A 21057-nucleotide genomic window follows, 5' to 3' on the forward strand; every position below is an offset into this window, starting at 1 on the left:
CTGCTGCTATGAATGTTCATGCACAAGTATCTATTCAAGTTTTAAGGGCTTTTGATCCAAATTGGATTCAACTCCTAGTACATTGCACATTGGAGATCAAGTTCAATATAAGCATGAGGAACTCATCTAGAGAGTTATTATTGCTCAGAGAAAATGTCACCTTTATTAGGGGTTTATCCATACTTTGCCCATTATATTTATATATATTCAGTTAATATTTGTTTGATTTAATTAAGCTGAAAGTTCTCTCTGTTTTTACATTTTTTGTGTGATTTACTATTATATTTGCCATTAACATAAATCCAAGAAAACCATGTTTATGGGTGTGGCTGATTTATACTAATTAAAAGCAAAATTAACAGGAAAAAAAGAAATGCCATCTAGTAACTGGCGTTGTTATACCAACCATGGGCAGTTTGCCAGGGCTAGTAGATTCAGAATCAAAATCTGTACTCATCTTGCTTATTATATATTACTATTATTATCCCTAAGACTTCCTCTCTCCTCAGTTCATCATAACACAATACAGATTTTACAGTACATATCAATCTTCAGTGCTTATGGGAATTAAAGCTTAGCTGTGACTCCACATGTGGGACTTGAAGGGACAGTGAGCAGCACTTTCACATCTCCTTACTTCTGAGCAAGAGGTTTCAGGTTTCCTGGCCACTCACCATGTGCAGTATGTTGGTACTGCACCCCACTGGCTAACCTTTTTTCCTTTTGTTTACTTCAATTTTTCTATTATCTCTACTTGATTCTTCTTGATCTGCATTTTTACTTTTGAATACATTCATTTCTACAAACTTTTGTAAAGTTATATGCTGCAGTCTTGGCTGGGCACAAGATCACGAGCCACTCACACCTTGTAGATTCAAACAGCAATTCTTTATTCCCGAACTCACACCGACCGTCTACAAACACGTTCTGGGGAAAATCAAGTTCTGCCGCTGCACAATTCACGTCCCAAATACTTTTCTGAATTCCAGGAGAACTCAAGGGGAACTCAGGCAGCAGGAATGCCCTATTCCCAGCAGCAATAACCTTAAACCTGGAACTTCCTTAAACCCAGATTATCTTAAACCGGAACGCCTTAAACTTGTCTTAAACTGGGAACACCCTAAACCCAAGGAGCTGGATACTTCCTCAAACCTGCAGGATACACCTTAAACCTGGATCCACCCTCGTCCTTGAGCAGGGTCACCTTTCTCAAACACACATGCAAGGTCACAGCGGATTTCCAAGGCAAGTCCATTTAACATGGGGTACACTGGCAAGGAAATTTCGATGTGTCATTCCTACTTGGCAATGGCCCTCAGCAGTTATAGCTTTTGCCCAGCAAATGAGAACTGCTTGCCTACATTATTCACTGTCTTGCCCCTACATATCCTCCCCTGGGCCCCTCTCTCTCTTTTCCTGAAGATATTCAGAACTTTATCAAGTTGGTGCTTTCTCCTGTCTTCCCTGTTCTAACACTAATGATTATTAAAAATGTACCAGGACCTTTTCAGTTGTGCAGTATGAAGACCTTGGATAGTGTTGAACAATTTCCCATATAGTAAATGGTTTTACTGATGGTATTTTTGAGGATAACTACTTAGTCATCCTTTAGTATCCTTAAGGAATTGGTATGAGGACATCATCCTTCAGTAACCTCAGGGGATTGATATGAGAACATCCCCTTGGACTCAAAAATTCTCTGATGATCTTGTCCCTTCCATAAAATGATGTGCCTATGCATAAAAATACTCTGTTCCCTGTAGATCATAGTATTCATACCTTTGCTGTTGAGAGGGAGGAGAGGCTTATCCTAGATCCCCATAAGATCTTCATCAGATTTCTCATTAGAAACTCTGGAATGCAATGTATCAAGTGTGTTGATACATTCAAAACAATAAAGGACAAAACATGTAATCCAAGAATGCTGGTTCTAACCAGTAAAAGAGTCCTTCCCATGGGGACAAGAAATGGAGGTGTTCTCAAGCTGCTGTGACAGAATACCTTTAACTGGGTAATTTATTGACAGAAATTAATTTATCACATTTCTGTACACTGGCAAGTTCAAGGTCAAAGCATTGTGTTGGTGTATCCTGACAGGATGGAAGAGGCAGAAGGTTGAAACTAATTCCCTTAAGCACTTTTTGTTTTTACTTAAATGTTCTGTTGATTGAATGCAGGGCCTTGCAAATATTAGGCTTATGCTCTATCACAGAAGTACATCTCCAGCCTTTGTATTTTCAGACAAGATCTTGCTAATGTGCTCAGGCTAGTTTCTATCCTCAGTGTCCCAAGTAGATTGGCTTTCCTCACACCCACACAAGCTCCTGTCTTATTATAGGAAAATTCAAAGGTAAAATGATTAGATTATGAGAGCCCTAAAATAAGCCAACCTTCCTAGTTTCAGTGCATTGACAGAGTGGGAACTGGAGACAGGTGGAATATGAGAGGAGTTGGGTGACAGGGGTCAAGGCTAGGAAAGGTAGTTCTTCCCTGCAGTCCCTCCCCCTGTCTCTGCTTTCTTCCTGCCCCAAGGTAAGAAGCTTTCCTAGGCTGAGCTCTTGGCACATGATCAGTTGCTTCACCTGGAGCCCAGAGGAATGGATTTGGCCATCTGTGGACTGAGACCACTGAAATCATTAGCCCTGGACAAATTTCATTCTCAAATTTCATTCTTGTTGGCCAGAGTAGATGTTAGTTACAGCAAGGGAAAAAAAGCTAACTGAAACAGATTTGGTTTTGAGAACTTGATGATATTTTGCCCACATCCCAAGACTCTGTGTGAAGCTGAATTTAAAAGTGATGGATTAATTAATGTGGTGGAGGAAATTTCAAGAGATCACAGCATTCCATCCCCATCATGGATACAACTATCAGCCTTTAGTCTGATTAATGGTGAGAATGGGGAGTAGAATGTACACCTAAAAATTTTTGCAAAGTCGCAATTTCCTCTATTTCAGATTTCTCATGCTTACTTTCCCCATCTTTTGCTTTTATCCTATTGCTGTAATCATATTTAAAGTATAGCATATGTAGAGACCATATAATTATTGTTTGCTTTTTACATGTTGAACATTATATATTTTAATTATAGTATCTAGTTCATTTATGTTTAAACTAATTATCGATATTGTTGAAAAAAATGAAGACAGTGGAAAATTGGGTGAATGATAGGTTTGATGATGGAATATTTCTGGAAAACAGGTTGAATAGTGCTGCTTTCAAGCTCAGAGAGAAGATTGTTGGAATGCTTTTGTTGGAATTGTTCATTCTCTCATTTGTCGTATGGGATACAGTAACAGATTAATTTTATTGTTTGATAGCACTTTTTATTTTACAAATAAAAGTTCTGTCATCAGTTTAAAAAAAGAGAGAGAGCTCAAGGAGAGTGGTGGTGAAGGGATGACAGACTGTATCATCAGATGATCTGAGAGTCATAAGTAGGTGTTTTAGGAGAGAAGGGAGGTGAGAAAGTTTGGAAAGGGAAGGAAGGCACCCTGCTCCAGGCAGGAGGTCCCACAGTCCTGAGTTCAGAGGTTTCTAGGGGGACCAAGATCCTCCAGTTAGTGCTTGGCTCTACCTTTCTTTGGATTTCACAAGTCTTTCCATAGATATCGTCTTTCTGCTCCAGGATTCAACCCAGGGAACTACATTTGATACTTTATCTCATCTCCCCAGTTGTCTTTGTCCTAAACAGCTTCTCAGTCTTGTTCTTCATACCTTTAGCAGTTTGAAGGAAAGCCAACCAGGCATCCTGAAGGAATTTTGCCCCAATCTGGCCTTGTCTGATGTTCCTCTTAGGATAAGACTAGAGTTATAGGATTTGGGAAAGAATAGTACAGAGGCAAAGCATATTCTTATCACATAATCTAATTATTATTTAAATCATCAGATTTTGCCTAGATAAGCTTTAAGGTCCTTTTGACTTTTAAAATGCTATGATCATATATTTATAGGGCCACTATATTTTTTATGTAAATATTTCAGTATTTTGAAATTTTAACCTATATTTTCACTCAAATGATAAAAGCAGGTAGGGAAAGCCCACACAATCAACTGCCACAGATTAATTTCATGTTTCCTGCATATATTCTTCACAGAGCTCCATCATTTACAGATTTTTTTTAACCAATCTATTAAATATCCCCATGGCTCAGCTAAACCTACCCCATCAGTAAGTCAATAATTTACTATAATAGAAGGAAACAAATGAAAAATCTAATTTTCAGAAAGGATGGGAGAGTATTCAATTATAAGGAAATCAAGAAAGATGCTTCTAGTTCTGGAAACATATAATTCCTTGAGTGAGAACAGGAAGTTTGAGAGAAAGCAAAGGTGAGCAGTGAGAAGAGAGGTAAAAGAAGAAACCCTGGGTCATTAGGCAAACCGTCTTATTAAAAAATTCTGTAGTTGTCTTATTTTCTTTGATGCCCACTTAATTTTGTATTTGCAATGTAGTTGGGACTTATTCATTGGTAATTAATATTGGAATGTTTTCATCATGAATGCAGTATTGAATACACCCGACAACTATACCGTAAACCAGCATTACATTTGTTTTGTATTTATGGTGCTTACATATTCATAGTATAATTTCTTAATTGCAACAATCCCATACATTTTCATTTTGAAAGGGAAGAATTGGAGGGACAGGTAAATTGTTGCAGTATTTTTAATCCTGAAGCTTTTCCATTTGGCCTACATACTTATTTTACAGATGTAAAGACAGAAACATAGAGATGTCAAAACTAGCACTCAGAGGTAGTTGGTGGCAGAGCATGGAAATAAACTAGTCCTTTCAGCCTGCTTGCTGAATTACTTAGAGTAATAATAAATCAGAGAGTAAATGCTTACATGGTATTCAACATGGGTTAGGATTAGTGTTGCTTAAGCATTTCATGTGTATGAATTCATTTATCTTCAAAATACCCTATGAGGTGGGTATCCCTAAAAACCAGTGATGAAAGTGAAATACATAGAAATTTAACTATTTGCCAGATATTAAACATCTAGTATGTTAGCTGTCTATTACTATAAGAAAATTCCTGAGACAGTCAACTTTGACATCAACTTTGAACATCAATTTTATTATACAAAAGCAATAAACCATTTTTTTTTTAAAGAAACATCCCTGCCATCCCAGAAGCATGGGAAAACAGACAGAACAGGGCAGGGGGATGTGTCCCAGGAAAAACAGTCTCTGATGTCTCTCACAGGTGGAAGAAGAACAGTCCAGGTGGATCCAGAGGTGCCCCTAGATGGATTGGTGCAGAGAAGCCTCAGCCATATCCCTACCTGGATCCTGCAGCTGTTAAGAGTCCCTGTGCCTGATGCTTACCCCATGATGTCAGAATCCACAGAGCATAGGATCCAATGGCTGGCTGTCTATTCATTTTGTGTGTTGCAGCTCTGCATTTACATTGGTACTACTCTGTTTTTGAATCTCCCACGTTTTGACCCTCCTTGGATGGGAGCCACTGTTCTGCTGACACAGGGCATGCAACAACACAGTTGTTGAAAGCAGGCAGCGATCCTCCTGGTCACCCTCTTCCATGCTTTGTTGTTGTCCTGGGGTTGCCCTCTGGAGGTATCTTGGGAGAAATTGCTGCCATCTGCTGCTGAGACATCCCTAATGAAGATTGTACTGGAGTTGGGCATGTGGGACCCAGAGTCATGCTGGGAGGCACATAGGTAGTGGAGATCAGTGAGAGTCAGGCTGAATCTTCTGATGCCCTTGTTTCCTGGCTGCTTGGCTTCCTCAGGCAGCTGATGCTCACAGGACAAGGGGAAGGTGTGGAGTACAGGCTCACTAGAACACTTCTTGGGAAGGTCAGGGAAATTGGAATGATCCGTGGGTTGTAGGTGAGGCCAAACCCTCTGACACCCAGGCTTCACCTGGATCTTGAAGCCTTGGCTCACCTGGTGCTGGAGAATCAGGTATGTGGCCATGGAATCATCAAACTTTCTATTGGCTAGGGACACCCAGATCCTGTATGGGTTATAACCCATGTCAAACAGAATTGTCATTAGTGCTGGGTCTGGGCGTTTGGGTTGTGGCTCAGTAAATTGATGGGCAGAATACTCTTCACCTTCCTTCAGCCATGGGTGCTGAAGGATCTCCTCTACTGAGGGCCGATGTGCAGGGTTCTTGTTCAGCATTTTACGGATGAGTCTTCTTGCTTGGGTGGGAACATGATCAGGAATGTGGTACCTTGCCTCCACAATCTGCCTTGCCAGGTCCCAGGGGAAGATCTTCCTAAATGGGCGTCTCCCTGACAACATATAAAACAGAATGACACCTAGGCTCCAGGCATCCACCAGGGGGCCCTCATATTCTTGCCGCTGGATGATTTCAGGGGCAACATAAGGGAGAGTGCCTTGGAACCCACTGAGTTTCTGCCCAGGTCTGAATTTCATGCTTATGCCAAAGTCAAGGAGTTTGATGTTGCCTCTGGCATCCAGCATGATGTTCTCAACCTTCAGGTCTCGGTGTGCGATGTCTTTCTTGTGGCAATGGCCCACCGCACACACAATCTGCCTGAATAGTCTTCGGGCCTCTTCTTCCTGCATGCCACCTGACTTTATGTAGTCATGTAGCTGTCCCCCATCTGCATGCTCCATCACAATGTAAATATGTTGACCAGTTTCAATAACCTGAAATAGCTGGATCACATTGGGATGTTCCAGGTCCATCATGACATTTGCTTCAGAGTGTCCCGAGAAGTTCTCTTTTTTCTTTGAAAGGACTTTCACCGCCACCTCCACCCCAGTGAGGAGATGGCGGGCTAGTTTTACCTGGGAAAACCCACCATGTCCAATGGCCCTCAGAACCTCATAACGGTCCGTGAAGGCCGTCTCATCAGAGGAGCTGGACCCCTGCAACACTACACTAGTCTGACTCCTCTTGCTACACATCCTAATCAGGAACCCCAACTAAAGATGCTAGCTAAAAAGAAATACATAAAAAAGTAAATGAATAAATAAATAAAGACAAGCCAAAACAATTGATCAAAATCAAAAAGGAACCAGTATCCAAAGACCACAGCCACCAACCGCCAAACGCCTACAACCAAACACACTATCTGGGAGTCCAACAGGTCACCATGAAGAGCTTCCTGTACTTATGGACTAAAACTCAGCCCCAGTATTTGAAATTCCCTTATAATGGCTTTTTGTGAGGTCAGAGCAAGAAATAGTGCAGTCAGGCCTGGACATAACCCCCAGCAGTCATCTCCAGCTGGGACATTTTTCACTTTCAGAGTGAGAATGAAAAAGGACCCCGGAAGCTTTTGCTTTAGTGGATTATGATTGGAAATTAAAATCTGTACAATATTTCAATGGACTTTTCATTTTAATTAGAAAACTCTTAACAATTTTAGGCTTTGAAAGACCTTAACATACCTCTACTCCAGATATTCAATTCCTTTTTTTCCAGTGCCAAATACCTAGTGTCAAGGATGGTAGTACCTCACTCATATCATGCTGCTCCAGAATACTTTAAATTATCTCTAGATTACTTCTAATGCCTAGTGCAATAGAAATGCTATGTAAATAGTTGTTTCACAGTATTGTTCAGGAAATAGCAACCAGAAAAAGTCTGTTCACATTTAGTAGATATGCAACTCTTTTTTAAAACATATTTTCTATACATGTTGGTTGAATTTAAAATGTGGGACCCATGGATAAACAGTAAAAATATGAAATACAAATCTTATGTAGCAAAAGTATTTTAAGGTTAATAGTTCACCTGGACTATTTTTAGGAGTCAAGGTATTTTTCCCAGAAGGATGGCAGTCCTTGTTGGTACTGATTCATGAAGATGATGAATTTAGCCTTCTATCCTTGAGGGATAAACCTGGAGCTCACAGGTACACAGTCGTTCCTGGTCACCTAAATAGAGGAGGCTCTTCTTCCTCCAAGCTGCATTTTTATAAATTCTTCTTCTCTGTAGAATATATTCTGTGTTCATATCAACCTTGTTTCCTATGTATAAATGATTGTGGGTCTCTGGAAGCAGGAGATGGGTAGGTTGCAGAAAATATCTCTCAATGTGCCAGGCTTTGCAGGTGACAGTGAGTTCGAATGGTTTCTTACATGAATGACTGTTACAGCTAATGGAGGCCTTATGAAAATGATTCTGATTAGAGCTCTGGTTTGCTCAAAGCTTATTGACCCAGTATAATAGAGTGTAATTCAGTGGAATCAGTGAATTTATGTCCTTACAGTTAATATCATCAGTTATGTTCTTGAGAATGAAGAAACCATGAATAAGTTTCCTATTTTTCTTTCTTTCTTTCTTTCTTTTCCTTTTTTTTTTTTTGCTTATTCCCTGACCTCAGAGAGAATTTTTATGAAGGCATTGCAGAAATTAAAAAGAAAAAAATCCAGTTTTAGAAATCCATGTTACCTACTCCCTTTTAAACACCATGTCGGTTGGTAACTATTCTGTAAGTGAAGAATAATGCAAAATAAGGGCAGTAGAGGTTGTTTTATTCACAGGACACAATGCTTTTAACCACTTGAGGATTGTGATGGCTGTAACAGTAATGTGAACAGAATTACTATTCTTGTGACTGGAAAGTGGCTCAAACTAGGAAGGGAGGGAGAAAGAGAAGGTGGAAAAGAATAGAGGCAAATCTAAGGCAATCTTCTGAAGCAGTTATTAAAGTAAAACAGACATATTTGTTTGCAAGGCCTTAGTATTCAACAGAGTCCCAGGGTCTAATTTCATTAGCATCCTTCCAACAAAACCTTTTCCTGAAAAGAACAAACTGCACCAAACAGATTTATATTTTTTAGTAGCAACACAATCTAGCAATTTGTTTGAATATTTTTGCTTCTGTTTAGTTTTAAACTAAAAAAAAAAATGTTAGACCACTGGCCTGGGAGAGCTTATTACCATTAGGGCTTTTTTGATGGTTCATGTGGTTTCTGATTCCCAGAAAAAGATGCAGTGAATATTTTAAAGGCTTAAGACTTAGGAGGTATGCACTGGAAGCCCATAACTTCCTGGAACTATGTAGGGAAGGACCAATAATGAGATATATGGGTGATGCTTCAGACTTGTGGGTTAACAAGCCCTTTTTAAAAGTATTTTTTTAATGAGATGTTGTGGGTGGGCAAAAGACCCCCCCCACCAACAACTTTGGTTGCCCTCCAGTAAAAGGAAAAATGTGAAGAAAAGAAGATCAGACAAAAGGAGGAAAGATATTTAGCTCCTTTAAGGGAAGTGAGATCTTTTGCTTAAATCTGATGCACATTTTACTCAGTCGCTTGGTAGACAGGAAGGAGAGGAGTTCCTCTGACCCTGTGCCTGCTATACCCAGAATAGCTGCACTAAATATGATCTTGCTTAACAAAATATTGTGACTACAAAAGTATAATTTGTTTCTTGAATAACTACCCTAAATTGTTCAGTTAATCAAGCATGGAAGCAAGGGAAAAACTTCTTACAGCAATAGTTGCTTTACTAGAGGAGATTTATCAACAGGTGTTGATGAGATGATGTGTCAGAGCAGTATTGTTTAACTCAGTGCTTCTTTACACGGCAGAGTACCTCCCTTCTGTAGTTAAATCACAAAAGTCCAACTTTGCATTTGCAGGTACCTTTTAACACCTGTCTTTTCTTTATCTTCAGTAATTACTGATAGGATGATGTATTAGTCAGCTTTTCATCACTGTGACAAAATACCTGATAAAAACAACTTAATGGTGGAAATACTAATTTTGGCTCATTATTTCAAAGGTTTCAGTCCCATGGTCACTTGGCTACATTATTTCTGGGCTTGAGTGAAGGCAGAGCATCATGGCAGGGAGGGTGTTGGTGGTACAAAGCCGCTTACCTCGTGGCTGCCTGAAAGTAGAGAAAGAAAAAGAAAAAGAGGTCAGGGATAAAATAAACACTTCAAAGGCACTCACCCGTGACTTACTTCTTCTGTGTAGGCCTCATCTCCTAAAGGTTCCCTCACCTTCCAGTAGCAGCCACCATCTGGAGACCAAGCCTTCAACACAAGGACCTTTGGGGGACATTTCAGATACAAACTATAACAGATGGGTACTAGGTCCCACAGACATGGGGAATACAGACTCCCATGCAAATTTTCACTAGCTTGTACATGAAAACCATATTTCTTGCGTATATATTTTGTCAGTTCTTAGGAGAGCCCTATCTCAATTCATATTTTTAATGCAACAATCATTGCTGATGTGGTCTGGAGCCTTAGTTAAACAAAGAAATAGCCATCCTGTATAATAAGGTTGGAAATAGGACTCTTAGGAATAAATATTCCTATTCATGGACACAATCTAAAATATGACCTTGAGACCTACCTTTGTAGATCAAGTTTGATAGAAATAGGTGTGCCTCTCAGTGTCTATTTAATGTTGCACACCACATGCCATAAAGCCACAAGGAGAAGAGGAAAAAAGTTGGGGATCATCTCTTTGCTCTTGTGCTGGAGGTCACCAAAGTAGTTGGCTTTCACAGTTGCTCACATTCCTTCTCCAAAGAAAAGTGGTGACAGGCACTTGAATGAACTGCTCAATTTGGAGCACAGTAAATGACTTTGGGGAGCATCAAGGTGGGGGGGTCTTACATTTGTGAAACGTGAGCATCTAGGAAAGAGATCACCATTCCAAAATATGACTGAAAAATGGCATTTTCAAGGAAACTGAACTTGACTCAGGAGGCAGTAGAGTGAGCAACTGATAAAGCTTCAGAAGAGAATATAGAAAGGAGCTGGACTGAAATAATGAGCCTGAGGCTGCAGGTTTCTCTCTGCCTGTGACCATGATTTATTTGGTGAGGGAGCCTATCACTCCAAGTCTCTGCTGAGTAGGCTGATCCTTTTCATTCCAGTGTGCTCTGCTAGGGACCTCTGGGGCAAAGCAGGGTTGAGCCAGGGTTGTGTCTATAGGCACAGGGCTTTGCTGCCTCAACTACTGGAGAGTGACTGCTACCTGTTTAGTATGACTTGGCATGAAACAATAGCCAAGTATGAGAAGTGAAATTTGACATGTGTTGGGCTGATGTATGTGTAACTGGCCCAGAAGATTTCCTGAAAGTTGGACCTACTGCTCAGGCTAAAGTTTTTCTGGTTCTGGAAGATTGAATGAAAGGTATGACTTTTGTTTTGCCCCTCCACCAGCCTGCATATACACTGCTTTTTATGACTTCTAAGGCTATCTGTAGATATATATTCTATAATTAGGAAAAATCATGAAATTCTATGAACCCATAGTCAAATGTGCATGGCTCAAAGATCCAGTGCCCCTTGTTCTGCACTAGTATTCTCAATGCCAATCCAGGCATTGTCCTTGTTGATCACCTTTTTTTGCTGTACCCCAGTAGCAGTGATTAACTTCAGTTAGCAACTGCAAGCATTTTCATAACCTCCAGGCAGAAGGCTCACAGAGTGGACTTACTGAACAAATAATACTCTACTAATGTTAAGACATAGATTTATGGTTTCTAGCACAAACTTCATTGACAGTCCCTGCTGTGTGTTATAATTGACATTTTCCTTTGGTGTTCTTAAGTGGTTCTGCCTCAGTTAATGTCATTAAGTTCCAGAATTTAAAAAGAGTTACTGTTAAATGTTGAAAATTGCTTTTGATTATTTTGGCCATTAAAGTACCATGTGAGATGAGATCATAGGAAATTTCAGGTAATCCATCCACTTATGTTCACACTGGATTTAGATTTATAAAGCCCTGCCCAAAGCAGAAGAAACATACTTCCTGGAAAGGATTGCTAGCAGATATTTATGTGTCTGAATGCTGAGTGCAATGTGTACATGTGTAGTTTCCGTCCTCTTTTCTTACTTGAGTTTGGTTTCTAAATACCTTTATAACACTGAAAACAAGCATTCAGGAAGAATTGACTGTCCTGCTATAAGGGTGATACATTCTTTAATTCTTTAAAGGTCTGAGCAACCCTGAACATATATGTTAATTTTTTAGTACCAAGCCAGTACCACTATAGGACTGAATTGAGCAAGACCCAGAACAAGATAAAAGGCAGAACCAGTGGCTGCAAAGACAAGTATCAAGTTATTAGATGCCTAGAGTGTAGGTGACAAATACTGGTAAGAGAGATCAGTGAGCCTGGGAGAAGCTCAGTCTACTTGTTTCTCCTTGTGGGAACCATCTCTGCATGTTCTTTGTCTGTAATTCTCTTAAGGTGTTCCCTGGACCAGCCAGCTTCAGAATTCTCTGAGATGTTGCAAGAAATGCAAATCCCAGGCCCCAGCTCAGATATATTGAGTCAGAAACTCTGGGCAATCTTGTTTTAACAAGTCTTCTGGTTCTTTGCATGTGTTCTAAAGTTTGAGTACCAGTAAGGGGCATCCCCCAATAGAAGAGAGGTTATGGTGATTTCATGGACCATTTTTTTCATGATCACAATCCTCAGCCTAAGATTAGAATAGAATAAGAGATGACCACATATTTTTATCCACCAATTTGAAAGCCATTTAAGGGATTAATAGGTTTGGGGAGTAGATTTTATAATTCCAAAATTTTCTATTAAAATCTGAAATGTCAAAGGATCCTCTGGAATTTTCCTATGAGGACCAAAATGAAAATGAAATATACAAAACAGTCTGGCATTTGCTTTTGTACTGTGTCACCCAGAGTGTTTCTTGGCACAAAAGAGAAAGTTTGCAAATGTGGGCATCCCATTTCTAGTGTAGACGACAGGACCAGTGTTCTCTAGGTGAGACACACACACACACACACACACACACGCACAGAGAGAGAGAGAGAGAGAGAGAGAGAGAGAGAGAGAGAGAGAGATGTTGCTGGGCTAGAACATCTAGTTTCTGTACTGGCAAAAGTTGGTCTCAGGCCCTGTCACATTCACATATGAATGAATTACAGATCATTCCCTTTTCACATGCTTTCTGGACTACTAGGCAAAGCAAGAATTTTAACTTATGCAAAAAAGTCATAGTGCTGCCTCAAATCCCTGAACTAAATTCTAGAAGTTAAGGCTATTATATATGTTCATTAAAGCTTTTAAGAGATTGTGTATGTTTTCACATCTGTATAATTTCGGCCGTTAGTTCAACAGCTTTGTTCAATACACGTTTGAGAGCCTGCTGCATACAAGGGTGCTCTATTTGTGCTACTTCTTGGTCCTTTGCCTCTGTCTATTTAAAGAAACTTAAGGAAGAAGGAAGAAAAATATTCAGATTCCTTTTCTTCCTATAGGAGCACCAAGTTCAGTCACTCATTTCCTGCCAGATGCTCCAGGAATATAGTGATGGTTCTGGAAAATGGAAGCTGAGTGCATTCTTCCAGCCTTGGAGAACACTTACATTAACTCTTCTGATGGCCAAGTGTTGACTGTGCAGAGAACACATGCCTCTCAAAAGAAATAGAAATTCTTTTTTTGTAAATTGCCCTATTAACCTTCCCGAGCCTGATGTAGCCTGAAAGAATATGACAGAAGTGAAATCTCAGCTGTGCACTGAAATTTCCAGAATCCAAATCACTTCCTGAGATTTGAGAGTGAATTGAGGATTGTTTTCAGGGCTAACAGTGATTTGGGTTTTAAATTGAAAGCAGCCACTTATTTAGAGTGAGGATCAAGAGGTTTCATTTGGCTAAGTCCCTTATTTTAAAATAATGAAAGAGGTCCATAGAATCACTGTAAGTTCATGGATTTTGCTTATGCTTTTATGTCAGTTGTGTATGTGTGTATGCATGTATGCATGCCATGTCTTATAGGAAATTGGGTAGAAAAATTGCTCAGGAAATTCATACTGGTAATGTTTGGCACAAGATAGCATATATTGATTGGCTATTTGCCTGCCTATCTACTTAGGAAAGAAAGAAAATGAATGAAAAGGGAGGAAGGAAGGAAGGAAGTGTGGGAGGAATGGAAGAAAGGGAAGAGAAAGAAAGAAAGAGATTAAGCAAAAGTTCTAATGGGTTTGGAACTGAGATTGCAAATATAGGGTGGGTCTGAGTCAGTATTCCTTGCAGCCCCCAGTAATTCAGTACAGAAGATGACTGGCTCCTGGCATAAGGAAGAAAGAAAGAATGAAGAAAAGCCCATAATTCCAGGAGAAGGAGAGGGCTTCCATAGCACCTTGCCATAGATTGTGCAAAGTTGGATGGAATCCCAAGGAGAGCCCAGAGAACCGCATGGCTCAGGCCAAAAGTCAAAACTAACACAGAGTGATATAAAGAAAATTGGCCCCCACACAAATGGCTTGCTTTTGCAGAAAATTTGATTTTGTCTTTATTTGCTTATGGTTTGAATTTGTTACAAACTCTTTTCCCTCAAATAGTTGCCCTTCACCCTTGCATTTCAGTGAAGAATATTTTTTTCATTGTATTAAAGCAATGACAGAATTTGCATTTCTGTAGACTCCAGCTGTCTGATTATGTAAATGATGAGCATAGAGTATATTGTGTTTTCCAGAAGCATGTTTGAAGCTTGTATAGCTAAGTGTTAAATTGGTTTTAGAGCCAGTTTAAAGAATGGCCCTTTGGCCGGGTCCTGCCTGGAGAATGGTTGCATGGAAATACACTGAAAGGTAGGGCAGTAACACTGCAGATTAGTCTTAGCTAATGGGTGCCCTTTAGTAATCAGGTCATCTGTTACAATCATACAGAATCATTCATCAGCCCTCTCAAGTAGAGCCACCTGACTTTATACCTTCAGAACCAAAATGTCTTCACATCTTTTATCCCATTAAAAACAAGCAGGTCCATTTCACACAAAGTCACCTCTCTGGGAAGTTTTTATTTTCTGGCCCTACCCTTCTGATGCAAAAATATTTCTTCATTTGGATGCATGCCTTTTTCCTTTTCAAAATGTGTTTACATAAATAGCCCCATTTAATTCTCTGAGCAATGGTTGAGGTTGACATAGTACCCATTTTACAGATGGGTAAATTGTGGTTCGGCACAATGCATACTCTTCTTGAATTTTACAGCAAGCAAATAGCAGGGCACAGATTCAGACTCCTGTCCTGGACTAGTTCACTTGGCATAACTATAGGGGAAAAAAACTGAGGTAATCAACTTAAAAATAGAAAAGGTTTAGTTTTGGTTCATAGTTCTGCTGGTTAGTCCAGGGTTGGGGAAAGAGGAAGCTGTTCACTTCACAGAGAATGGGAAGCCAGAATAGAAGGGTTTCAATATTCTCTTCAAAGGCACACCCCCACATGATTTGAAGGCACCCAACTAGGCCGACTTCTTAAAGGTCCTCCCACATCCCCATAGCACTATGGGCTAAGGAACAAGCCTTTCACACGTGGCTCTTTGGGGTCGTTTCTTCAGAATATATTATGTCCCCACCAGCAGTATTTTTATTGGGTAACAGTGCCTTTTTGTCACTTCAGGGGTGACCTCTCCCCCATCAGGTGCCTGGTGCTCTCCAGAGCTACTCACTTTCCTCCCCTCCTCTGATTATAGTTCTCCATAGTTATGCTATTATCATTATACAGCTGAAACTCATTTGTACTTAAGCAGTATCTCAATCTGTATTTTGTATTTTAAGCCTTTTAATTCCTAATGATGGAATAAGTGGTCTTTCTTCCTTAATAAAGGTAATTTCAGGAGCCCTATCAGAGATGGGGAACATCCTTCACAAAGTCCCCTGGATCACTCTGGCTCTTTGATTAGTGAGAACCTAATTTATTTGGTTTTAGGGCGACTTAAAGGAACGTGAGGTAAAAGAAGGATTCTTGATTTCTTCCTCTTTCGATGGCTGCCTGTTGCTGCTGGAGCTCCCAGGAGGGTTTGTTGGAGCAGATGAACTTGGGCTCTTCCAAGCCAGCTCCTGTTAGACCTGCTGCTTACCAAGACAGGCTGCTGTGTTTTGATTACTAATTAGGGAAAATCTGTTTCTGCATGGCCACCAGCTCCTGCACTGGGAATGACTAGCTCATGTCCTTTGTCCTGAATAAGCATTTCTAAATTTTTGAAAACATTTCTAAATACTTCTTCAATGATTTAAATTTCTTTATAAGACTGCACTCTAAGAAAAACAAGCATGCACATTGTGCAAGAAAAAATCAGGGCCATGGTCACTGTTCTGTCTATGGGATGCACATTTGTCACCATTTTTTTGTTGGCACAATGAATATTTAGCAGTAAGTATTTACATATTACATCATGAAGCTTCCTTCCTGGCCTCACTAAGTTTTTTAGAAAGTGTGTGCATCTAAAACATACTGTAAGTAGAGAGCCAAAGAGCTCCTAGTGGAGGCAGGCTCACCTTCAGCTTGCCTCTCTCTGCTCTTGGTTCTTCCCAGTTCTGGAAACTGGCATGTTCTGTCTCTGTTTCTGGCAGATCAGTGCTAGAACTCAGAGGATCTTCTATTGCTAAAACCATGGCAACCTCACTCAGATTGGTGATTTTAGAAGCAGCAGGCCTCCTGGGTCACAGTTTCATGTGTTTCTTGATCTTCCCTCATGTCATCCAGAGCATTCCTACAGCTCCTCAAAGGGCAGACAAGCAAAGGTGCCTTTGTATAAGTACTTGCACTTTAGTGTGGATTTTAATGTGGATATTATCTGAGTTATATAACTATTTGACACTCTTTCAAATCTTATGTTAGGAAATTTACCTTAGTTAGATAACAAAAAATGATTTGATTATTCTCACAATGTTTAAGAGTTTACTTTCCATTGCTCTTCTTTTACTAAAGCCATTTGCAGTTTACCAAGTATTGTGAGTTATTTTGTGAGTTTATCTCTTTTTCAATTAAAATTTAAACACCTCAAATTCAAGTGACTTGCATAAAGGTACAAGCCAGTAGATGGGAACTGGGGCTGTGTCTGTTGCTCAGTGGTAGAGTGGTGAGACCTTAGGTTTAATCCCCAGCACCAAAGCAAAATAATAAACAAGAATTGATCAAATAAATGTCTGAGAGATCATGAGTGAGATCCATTGTTTTAAAGAATGAAGATAACAAACCACATGTAGTAGTATTATGGGTTCTACTGTTCGAGATTCAATACTAAATTTGCCACTGACCACTGAGGGTCTAATTCTAAAAACTGAAATTGTAACATGAGAGAGAACTGTATTTTAAATTATTTCACACATTGTGATTGTTTCTGCTGGTGGAGTCCTGTCTCATGGTCTAAGACGTTAGGAGAAGAATCAGTCCTTTTTATTCATTTGAGTTCCCCTTGTTGTGCCTGGGCTGTGAGGGGACTTCTGCTTGTGTTGTCATCTTTCATTTTTAAGGGAACAGTCCATCTTTACCTCTACTTTAGAGTCCATTTAAGACCTGAGAATATTTCTATGGGAACTATTTTTAATATAGCTATGAACTATTTGTTCTCTGTTGCTTGGAGATCAATCAACTGAGGTGGCATGGTAGAGACAGAGTCCACCTGATCCTGTACAAATGTCACTGTCTTGCTATAAGCCTATGTGAGGTCCTCTTCCTCCCTTTCCCCTAAAATGCACAAGATGCGATGCCTTGGGTAGGAGACCAGCAGTTCAGTTCTGCATAATACAGAATAAAGCCCAGAAACCAACAGCAGCAGCTGACAGGACTAACGAGGGGAAAATTAAAGGCTGACGAAGAAGGTTGGTGAAAGGTTTGATCTTCTGGCTTAAACATTTCAAAAGAAAAAGACTTTTTTGTTTTATATTCAAAAATAAAAGTTCTTATTGTTTTTGGAAATAGATAATTGAAGAATGAGAGAAAAACGTGTTCCCCATTCTAGTGCTTGAATATATTGGTTCCAAACTTAAATAACTAGCAATGTTATTTCTTTGTATTTTAGAGTTTAATAATGTGGTTGGTTGACAGAGAAAACATAATGAATTGTTCTCTTTGACTTCCTGTAGCTTTGGCAGGGAATGTTGTTTTCCTTTACTCCAGAGTTTTTCAGGCTTTCTGGAAGAGGGCATTGCTGCTGGAAGCCATGTCTCCTTAGTGCTTGATTTCATGGCATTGCTTCTGCACCTAGAGAGCCACACTGACTTTATGCCCTTCAGCAGGCAGCATTTTGATGCAGATATTGCTCAATAGACAATGGAAATATGAAAATATACAAGACCTAAATCCTGCCCACTGGAATTTAGAGTCTGGGAGGAGAAACCAAGAACAAATATGAAATGCTTAGTGATGAAAGAAGGAGGCTTGAAGTTTAGGGATGGATGATCAGGTCAGGCAAGCAAGTTATGCTAAAGTTACTTGGTGGGCATGCTTTGGTTACTATTGGCTACCAGAGAAAGCTTCTCAGATGGATGGAAACTTAACACGAACTTTTTGAAGCAAGCAATGTTTAGATAAATAGAGAGGAAACAGCAAAGACATTTCATACCAAGGTGTGTCTAGTACAGTTTTCTTCATGCATAAATTGGTCTTGTGTACTGGTTGAGAATTGGTGAGGAAATATGTACATCATAGAGCATGATACCTGGCATACAAAGTGTTTAGTACCTTTCAGCTGTCACTTGGGAGCATATACTTAAGAGATGAGGCCTCACAAGACAATGAATGAACCAGTTATGTTTCCCTGGCTTCTGTAACTTTTTAAATTTTTTAAAAATCCTATAGTCTCAAGTAGCCAATTACTTACTTAAGTTAGAGTCTTGGCTTATTCACCAAGTAGCTAAGAAGATAAATAAATCACCTTTTGCTTTATATCTTATTTTTCTTCCATGTAAATGTGCCAGTTGAACTAAAAGATACCTCAAATACTTTCCATTTTGAAATACAGACAATCTACTTTCCTATAATAGTGAAGAAAACTAGGGATGGAGACAGTAGTGTTAAATGCTGATATTTTCCCTAAGTTTATATATATATATATATATATATATATATATATATATATATATACACACACACACACACACACATACATACATACATACATACATACATATAAAACTTTGCTGTATACTCACTTCATATTCTGACTAATAATAAAACACTAGTTAATTATTTGGGACTTAAATTTTTTGTAGGTAAGAGTTGAATGGGCATTTCTTTATATGAGAAACTTCCATCCTGAAATCCAGAAGGTAGGAAGTCATGGAATATCTATTTTTGAAAGTGTTTTATAGTAGATGTGATACCTGTAATGGTGTATTATGCAGAGAATATTCTAGACTAAATGACTTCTTAGGATCATTCATGATTTAAAAGGTGACTCCTATTATCTCTCTTTTTCTTGATTACCAAATTAATTTTCCTAAAAAATCTCTTTGATCGGGTTATTTTCCTGCTCCCAAGCTGTCAGTGCTTACTTTTGGGCAAATATAAAAATATTCATCATTCTTGTGTGAGTTCTTCACCTTTTCAGTGTCACCTCTTACTGTTTTTCTTTATGAACTTTTTAAATCTCTGCTGGCCTGGGTGACTTACAGACCTATTTTCTCCCAACATTCTGTTTTTTTAATAGTTATTTTATTTTATTTTTTTGGTCATTTGTTTCACAGCTTAGTCAAATCCTCTCCATCATGAAAAATGCAGCACAAGAAAGAATAATCAGCATGTTGGAAAGAGCAATAGTTGAGAAATGCATACAATAATTCTGACATTATGATTCTGCCTAAGCTGGGTGGCCATGAGCTAACACAGTGGGCAGTTGAGGAGGGTTAAAGAGCTTAGACTCCATGAAGATGGAGGGAGCAGGAAAGGATGTTGAATATAGGAGGTGGAAATTAGCCAGGGTCAGAGGTATACTTAAGATGCTGGAGGCTGCAAACTTTGAGGTTAAAGGCATCTTTAAAAGTGAAGGGCTTGGGATTCTTTGAAGCCAGACTCATTTTTAATGTGGCTCCTAGAAAGACAAAATTCTGTAGAGTATATATGAAAGATGTGAATGAGGAGTGAGACACAGTGGGAAGATGTTTGGATGTCGTGGAGATAGCCTGGCAGACAGCATCTTGAATGCAAGGAAAGTGGTCAAAAAGCAAAAAAGCCAAAAAGGCTTGGAAGAGGCCTTGAAGAGCACAAGCCAAGATCCTTTCCTAATAGCTCAGGATATTTCCAAGGAGGATGGTATTTTGATATAGGAAAATCCAGCTGGAAATAAAAGGAGTGTCTGCTTCCAACACAATAGCGTTTCTAGAAAGGGACAGGGAATGAATATTTGGACCAGAGTGGGAAAGTATTTGATTTGTTCAAATAAAATTAGAAAAGAGTAAATCTTATGTGGCTCAGGTTGGTGGGCAGATTGGAGACTTGTGTCTGCTGTGGAAAACTACAGCTAAAATATTGACATCCCCAATCTCTGGAGCAGGGCCTGCCTGCCAGGAGCAGGAAGGCTAGGCAGGGAATCTCTGTGAAAGAGGGACTGACTGGGGCATATCTGACAGTTCTTCAAGGCCATTCATCCCTAGCGTTTTGTACTAGTTGGAAACATGTTCATATTTTCACTCCAATTCTATAAGTTTCTTTTCACTGCGTTTTAGAGTCATTTAAAGATGTCTCTAAAAATGCTTTCTTTGAGACACTGTTTGCCCAAAGCAAACTATTGTAACCTGGAAAAAGCTTTTGCACAAATAGAAAATTTGTTTTCATGATTCCCTGCTCTTGTCTTTTTATATTAATTTTCCAGTTGAAAGGTAAGCTTTAGAATTACACCCATTATAGCTATTAGTAAGTAATTGCTCAAGAAAGTAACCTCAGGTGAAGTGCACGATTTGTGGTGGCTAATTAACTCAAATACAATGGTAAGGACAAAGTTTGAAGTGGCATGTTTGGAACCCAGCTCACAACCATGTGATATTCACTGTTTAGAAATAGGCATTAATCAGTACTTATACCCATAGTAACCAACTTATGTAGGTATAAAGAATGGTATAAAATGAAATGTGCCATGTACCTTTTCTCTTTTTCCATCCCTCTGTCTCTTAGAGAAGAACATCAGTATCTGGTGTTGCTGCCTGCCTTTTCTATATTTCTGGATCCCCCTCTGTATGGGCACAGCTCACATGATGATTCATACAACTCTGGGAAATAGTACATCTGTTGTGATTTCAAAGAGTTATTTTAGAAATGCCTTTTTGTTTGTTTGTTTGTTTTTGGAGACTCTAAAGGACAGGCATGTCTTTGATAGATGGAGGAG

General features: G+C 39.3%; 2 protein-coding genes across 8 annotated transcripts in view; one reads left to right on the top strand and one right to left on the bottom strand.

Moving 5' to 3' along the window:
- The window catches only part of Ptprm (protein tyrosine phosphatase receptor type M), a 788264-nt gene that overhangs the window by 386337 nt on the left and 380870 nt on the right, over nt 1-21057 (top strand). The gene's annotated exons all lie outside the window — the stretch shown is intronic.
- Nucleotides 5413-6912, bottom strand: LOC144250014 (sperm motility kinase 2B-like). The gene has a single exon (XM_077792383.1). The coding sequence runs from the start codon at nt 6910-6912 to the stop codon at nt 5413-5415; it is 1500 nt and encodes a 499-aa protein (XP_077648509.1).

This window comes from Urocitellus parryii, chromosome 13 (genome assembly GCF_045843805.1).
Source record: "Urocitellus parryii isolate mUroPar1 chromosome 13, mUroPar1.hap1, whole genome shotgun sequence".
Taxonomy (NCBI): domain Eukaryota; kingdom Metazoa; phylum Chordata; class Mammalia; order Rodentia; family Sciuridae; genus Urocitellus; species Urocitellus parryii.